General features: G+C 48.9%; 1 protein-coding gene across 1 annotated transcript; it reads left to right on the top strand.

The window, feature by feature from the left end:
• Positions 1–2,496: 2,496 nt before the first annotated feature.
• On the top strand, positions 2,497–4,277 carry CEBPD (CCAAT enhancer binding protein delta). The gene has a single exon (XM_035126137.3). It carries the CDS (start codon positions 2,783–2,785, stop codon positions 3,734–3,736), a length of 954 nt encoding a protein of 317 aa, XP_034982028.2. The 5' UTR covers positions 2,497–2,782; the 3' UTR covers positions 3,737–4,277.
• The last annotated feature ends 2,270 nt before the right edge of the window (positions 4,278–6,547 follow it).

The following is a 6,547-nucleotide window of genomic DNA, read 5'->3' as shown; positions in this document are numbered from 1 at the left end:
TACCTGCTAGGTAGGTGCCTGGATTTATTAAATCCTTGCCCTTAACTGATACATTTTACCAGTTGCCCCAGGCTCACTTTTGTTGTTGTTGCTCTACTCATATTCATAATTATATTGAGTAACTTTGGCATTTCATTTTTTAAATCTCCCCAAAGTAAATAAATTGTTAGTTGCACTGTTAGTATACTACCTAGGTTGTCATTCATTGTCCGAAGGCAAGCTGTGAAGACTTGCAGTGCAACTTTAGAGTTTTGGTGCTGAACATTTTCATTTGTTTGCAATAACTGTCAACTTGCTCTAAAAGAATATAAGTAAAAGTGCTGTGATGCTTATCAGCTTGCATTTTTTAATAAACCAACTGTGGTAAGCACAATATGTTTTGTTGTTGTGATTCTCTATATTTTTTGTGGTTCTTTACCTGAAAAACACTTCCTACTTAAACTTCAGTCTATGCTATTTTTGACATTAAAATGTTTTTATAGATATTCCTCCTGATGTTAATTCTTAGCATAAAATTTATGATTTCTTTGTTCTCTACTTCATGCATGCCTGTTTTTAATGGTCATATGGAAACAGAATCACCTGTTGTTACTCTGCAGTTTGCACATACAGTACTTTTATCATCCAGAATATTACTACAGTATTATTGCGATATGCAGCCACAAGGGGGCAATGCTTTGACGGTTATACTAAGGATATATAAATCAGCAGGTATTTTCTGTGGCAAGTACGGTAAACATAAAAGCAGCTACAGAGAGGGAAATTGGCATGGCAAAGCAAAAGAGAAAGATTACTTTGTGTCCAATTACTTTGTTTTTTAAAATAATGGGCCAGTTTTACGTCAAGGGCTGACGAGGAGGCCAGTCCATATTTTTGTAATTTTTATTGCAATGAAATGGGTGCAAAATGTCACTCAGTCTACAGCAGGCACCCCCAAACTTTGGCCCTCCAGATGTTTTGGACTACATTTCCCATCATCCCTGACCACTGGTCTTGTTAGCTAGGGATCATGGGAGTTGTAGGCTAAAACATCTGGAGGGCCGCAGTTTGGGGATGCCTGGTCTACAGCAAGAGAAGTTAACTTTTAAAAAATTCCAATGGACTCAGATATCCAGTGTTAAGGGCAATGTTGGTAAATGCAATATAAGCTGACTTTCGGAATGTTTTTAAGGCACGTACTGCTACTCAAACCAGCGTACCCTCGACCCTTCTGATGTTACTATAAATGTGCCTCTACAGTCTAGCCTGTCTTGCTAAACTAATATCCAAAGCCTGGGTTCAAATGTCACTATTGTACTGGTTACAGGTAGGTAGCCTCGTTGATCTGCCTTAGTCAAAACAAAATAAAAAAATTCCTTCCAGTAGCACCTTAGAGACCAACTAAGTTTGCTATTGGTATGAGCCAAGTGTGCATGCACACGAAAGCTCATACCAATAACAAACTTAGTTGGTCTCTAAGGTGCTACTGGAAGGATTTTTTAAAAATTTTGTTTTGACTACTGTACTGGGCTCAGCTAGCCTTCAGCCAGTCGCAACAATCTACAACGATTCCAGGAACGGATGCAAAGTCAGGCGAAGTCCCCAACGGGAATAGCTGCAACCACATGCAGCTTCCAGAAGCAAAACCCCAGAGCTCTCCTTCTTTCAAATGCTGTCGTCGGTTCTCTTGACGTCTCACTGACATCAGTAGCTGCGCTGGGTAACCCAACAGCCAAGGGGGGAGGCGAGGGGTTGTTAGGGACAGATCCATTTCTATACATCCGGAAGCAAGCACAGAAAAGAAAAGAGGATGGGGGGTGCCACTCCAGGAAATAAGCTAGGAAGGCTCCTACACCATCCCAATGTCCCCCGCCCCGCTGCACATTATTGGAAATCCCACCACGGCACCCAGCGGAATGTGCTGGCCCGTGCAGCCGGGTGTGTGTGTGTGTTAAGCTTCGCACGCCCCAGGTGTCCTGCTCCAACTGCCCTAGCTACACCTGGCAGGACGGCGTGTCGCCCCACTTCTTCCTGCGCGGAGGGCTTGAGGAATTTGACCTGGGGAATCCGCTTCAAAGCCCCTGGGCCGGAGAGACGAGGGCCGCGCGCCCCACTCCCGCTGCTCACAGCTCCCCAGACGCGGCAAGACACCAACCCGGGTGGGTTCGGGCTTTTCCTCCCTCCAGGGGGCGCCCTCGGTGTACGGCAGTGGGGGGGGAGTGGGCGGGAGGAGGAAACGGCAGTCCCCGGTCGCTGCCCTCCGGATCAAAGGTGGCAAGGCGGGGGGGGGGGTGAGAAGGCGAGTGGGGCGGGGGGGGGAAGCACATCCCGCCCAGACCAATCCCTGACGGCTGCGGCTGCCGCCGCTCCCGCCGCCCCCTTGGCAGCGAGGCCCGAGAGCGCGTAGGGCTCTCCCCGCCCTCCCTTCCCGCCCCGCGGGGCTTCTCCAGCAACACCCTCCCGCAGTCACAAGGGCCAGGAGGTGGGGCCCGAGGTTCCTCTATAAAGGGCCGAGGAGGCACCTCGCTGCCAGGTTTACCCTGCCCCACGCACACGTGCAGTCCCGGACAGGAGGCGAAGTCCGGCGTGAAGCAGCGTCCCAAAGAGAGGGAAAGAGGAGTCGACGGGCGGGGGAAGGCCGAAAGCAAGGTGCTTGGTGCCTGACTCTGAGGCAAAGTCCACGCCCGGCCAGGTGCGCCGCTTAAACACGCGCGCGCCGCCTCCACCTGCGAGCGGGAAGAAAAAGGGCTCGAACTCGGCTCTCCGGCCGCTGCTTACTCACCTCGCGGCCCCCGGACCCTCCATGAGCGCCGCCACCCTGGACTGCCTGGACTCGCTGTCGTGCTACAGGAGCTGGTCCTCCCTGGAGCCCGCCAATTTCTACGACGCCAAGGGCGGCGGCGCGCTGAGCCCTTCGTGCAAGGCGGGCAGCATGAGCGCCAGCGCTGAGGAGGTTTCGTCAGCAGCGCCCGGCGGCAGCCGCGACCTGGCCGAGCTGAGCGCCGCCGCGCCGGCCATGTACGAGGACGAGAGCGCCATCGACTTTAGCTCCTACATCGACTCCATGGCGGCCGTGCCCAACCTGGAGCTGTGCAACGACGAGCTGTTCGCCGACCTCTTCAACAGCAACCACAAGGGCAGCGAGCGCGGAGCAAGCAGCAGCGCCGCCGCCTACGGGGACTACCTGCCGCCGCCGCCGCCTCCGGCTCAGCATGCGCCCGCGGGCGGCGCCTTGGCCAGCCTGCTGCACGCCAGCGTCCCGCCGGGCCCGCTGCGCGGCGCCGTCAAGCAGGAGCCCGACTGGGGTGACGAGGCGTCGGGCTCGGGCTCGCTGCTGCCCTCTCAGATCGCCACCTGCGCCCAGACCATCGTCAACCTGAGCGGGCAGCCCACGCCGCCCACCTCTCCGGAGCCTCCGGGCAGCGCCTCGCCGTCCAGTTACAGCAGCCGCTCGTCCGGGTCGTCGTCGTCGGGGGGCGGCAAGGAGCGCGTCGCCAAGAAGTGCGTGGACAGGTTCAGCCCGGAGTACCGGCAGCGGCGGGAGCGCAACAACATCGCCGTGCGCAAGAGCCGCGACAAAGCCAAGCGCCGCAACCAGGAGATGCAGCAGAAGGTGGTGGAGCTGTCGGCCGAGAACGAGCGGCTGCACAAGAAGTGCGAGCAGCTCACCAGGGACCTCACCAGCCTCAGGCACTTCTTCAAGCAGCTGCCCAACAACCCTTTCCTGCAGGCGGCCGCGGCCACGGACTGCCGGTAGCCGGCTGCAGAGGGAGCCGCCCCCCGGGCTGGCTCTGCCAGACTTTGAACTTTTCCAGAATACCTCAGAGCGAGCCGCACAGGACTGCAGGGGGGGCTGCGCGGGAGGGAGGGGTCGGGGGGGGGCTGCGGGGAGGAGAGGCCTGCGGCGCCCCGGACTGGGCCAAAGGGCGCCTTTCCCCTCTCCGGACTTCAGCCTAAGCTACAAGGCCGGAAAGAAACTCCTGTGAAAATTAGTTGCCTTTCACGTTTCTTTCTTCGAACATGGGCTAAGCTTGGGTCTTTTAACCACAAAACTTGCCAAAATAAGGGTGAAAGAAAAAGCTAAATGTCTCCTTTTATCTTCCTAAATTATTTTTGTAATGATAGTTTTCGTTTTTTCTACATCTTATACAGATGCAGCTACGGTACTTTGTAAGAAGCACATGATTTGCTAACACTTTTTATTGTAAACAGCAAAAGGGGGGGGAATAGACTGAGCATGCTCAAAACTTTTATATAAATTTTTACAGCATTTCTAAAAATAAAACTTTTGAATTTTACTTTTGACTTTGTATTTATTACACTGCGGGCAGCTGCTGAGGGGCTGCAGCAAAAAATAGTGTTCCATGCCAGAGTTAAGCGTGTGGTTTCTTGACTTTAAACATGTAAAAAGGCACCATGATTAATGCTGTCCTAAACGACATTTAAATGCCAGTTTTATGGTGGACAGATGCTAATAAAACGGGAGTTAAAGGGAAGGTATCCATTTTGTAGCTCTACTCTTAATTGCAAAAACACACTGGCTACAGATATCTGCAGTCTGAGGGTGGGAGGTTAACCCTGCATAAGAACCAACTGCATGATCCTAACCCAAACTTGGGTCTCCAGCTGTTTTTGGATCCCTGTCCATTGACTCTGCTAGCTAGGGATGATGGGAGTTGTAGTCCAAAAACAGCTGGAGACCCAAGTTTAGGAAATCCTGCCCTAATCTCTAACAGAGAAGCTGGACTTCTTTGGACTTTAAGCACACAGTGCAACTGCGCGCGCACACACACACATTTTTTTTGGGGGGGGGGGATACATAAAGGGTTGCAGCCAATTAGGTTTTACTCAGATTAGTCCTCTTTTATGCACCTAAGTTGTTTCTGTTCATTTATTTCAATTTGGTCAATCATGAGCAGGACTAGCATTGGATCCAACCCAAGGTTTACAGAACTAGATTGTTGTCTACAAATATAAATGTGTTTGTATATTTAACATCATGTCAGTTTTCAAACATACATATACACCATGTTTCCTGAAAACTGCCAACTTTACATCAGAGGGCAGCATTGCAAAGTGGTAAAATCTCAGTGCAAACAGAAGCTGGTTTGGTCCTGAGACTGAATAGCTAGCAGAAGTAATTTTAATCAGTGCTTGTAATGATGCTTGTGAAGGCAAATGAAGCCACAGAAAGATCAAACCTGTAAACAAGAACACAAATATGAGTAGTGTTAGTAGGACTTTTCCAGCTCTAAACATAACCTTGGCTTGTTTTCAAAATCTTGAACTTTCATTACCTCTTAACACAAATCGTTTGGGGGAGGGGAGGAAAGGGGAGCCTTATAGTAGTTGCTACAGGGCCATGCTACTGGGTTACTTCAAACGTTAACAGCTCCGGCATAGAAAGCACCTTTAGGAACTGCTGTGCAATCTGTATCCAAATAGTCATACACAATGACCACACACATGCATTTGGTTCAGTGTGTGTGCACGGCATTGGAAAATCATACGGTGATAGCTTCCAAGTGCACAGCAACGTGCATAGCTGCAGCTTCATCACAAGAGGGTGGCATTTAAAACATTTACATCCAACCTTTCTGTCCATCAAGGAAACCCCCTTTCCACTGCTAAAAACAATAAAAACATGAGCCAGTTTCTTTTTGTTGCCCACAGAAAATTTGCATGACCTAGATTTCATACTGCTTGGCTAAAAGCCACAAATAAGGCAGAACTATTGCTCATTTTAGAATTACAAATAGGTAGGCACAAACTTGAAGTCTCTAGGCAGTGTTCTGAAAATTTTGGAATTTGATAATTAAAAAACAATCCTGAAGTATGCATGCTTAGGATTCAAGATCCCAATATATTATCTCTCTCTCCACCTCCAATACAGAAATTCAGCACCTGTGTATGCGAATGTATGCAGGGAGTTCCCTGTTCTCTGCAAAAGGCAGATATACACATATAGGACTTAGTATCACAACTATCACGAAAGTCCAGCTGTCCCAAGGATTTCACCTGACATTTGTAGGATTGTGGTATTATTAACATATTACCACCAGCACCTGCCCTTTACTCAGGTTGGGTTAAAACATTTCAAGTCCAATTAAAAACAGTTTAAAGCAAACTATTTTATTTTGAAACAAAATAAAATTCCTTCCAGCAGCACCTTAGAGACCAACTAAGTTTGTCATAAGTTGGCCTCTAAAGTGCTGCTGGAAGGAATTTTTTTTAATTTTGTTTTGATTACGTCAGACCAACACAGCTACCTACTTGTAACTATTTTATTTTGTTTGGTGCAAAAATTGTTGACATTCCTTAGAGAAATACTATTTATGTGTATATACCAACTAAGTTTGTCATTGGTATATGTGTATGTTTATAATCACAATATATCTGATATGGTTAGAAACTATTCTGAAGCCACTGTTCTTTAGTTTTTATGAACTATATAGCCCATTTATGTGAATTTGTTTTAAAGATACAACAGTTCAGTATTTATATTTAGATGATGGTTAATGCTGTACACATGCCCTCGACACCCTTCATCACTCGGCAGAAAAAAAGA

Source organism: Zootoca vivipara, chromosome 8, assembly GCF_965207765.1.
Source record: "Zootoca vivipara chromosome 8, rZooViv2.hap1.1, whole genome shotgun sequence".
Lineage (NCBI taxonomy): Eukaryota > Metazoa > Chordata > Lepidosauria > Squamata > Lacertidae > Zootoca > Zootoca vivipara.
The sequence above is the reverse complement of the archived record's forward strand: the minus strand, read 5'-3'. Positions and strand labels throughout refer to the sequence as shown.

What these genes read in the sequence shown, in the direction of transcription:
- CEBPD (XM_035126137.3), top strand. Translation starts at nt 2,783, where the DNA reads ATGAGCGCCGCCACCCTGGACTGCCTGGACTCGCTGTCGTGCTACAGG.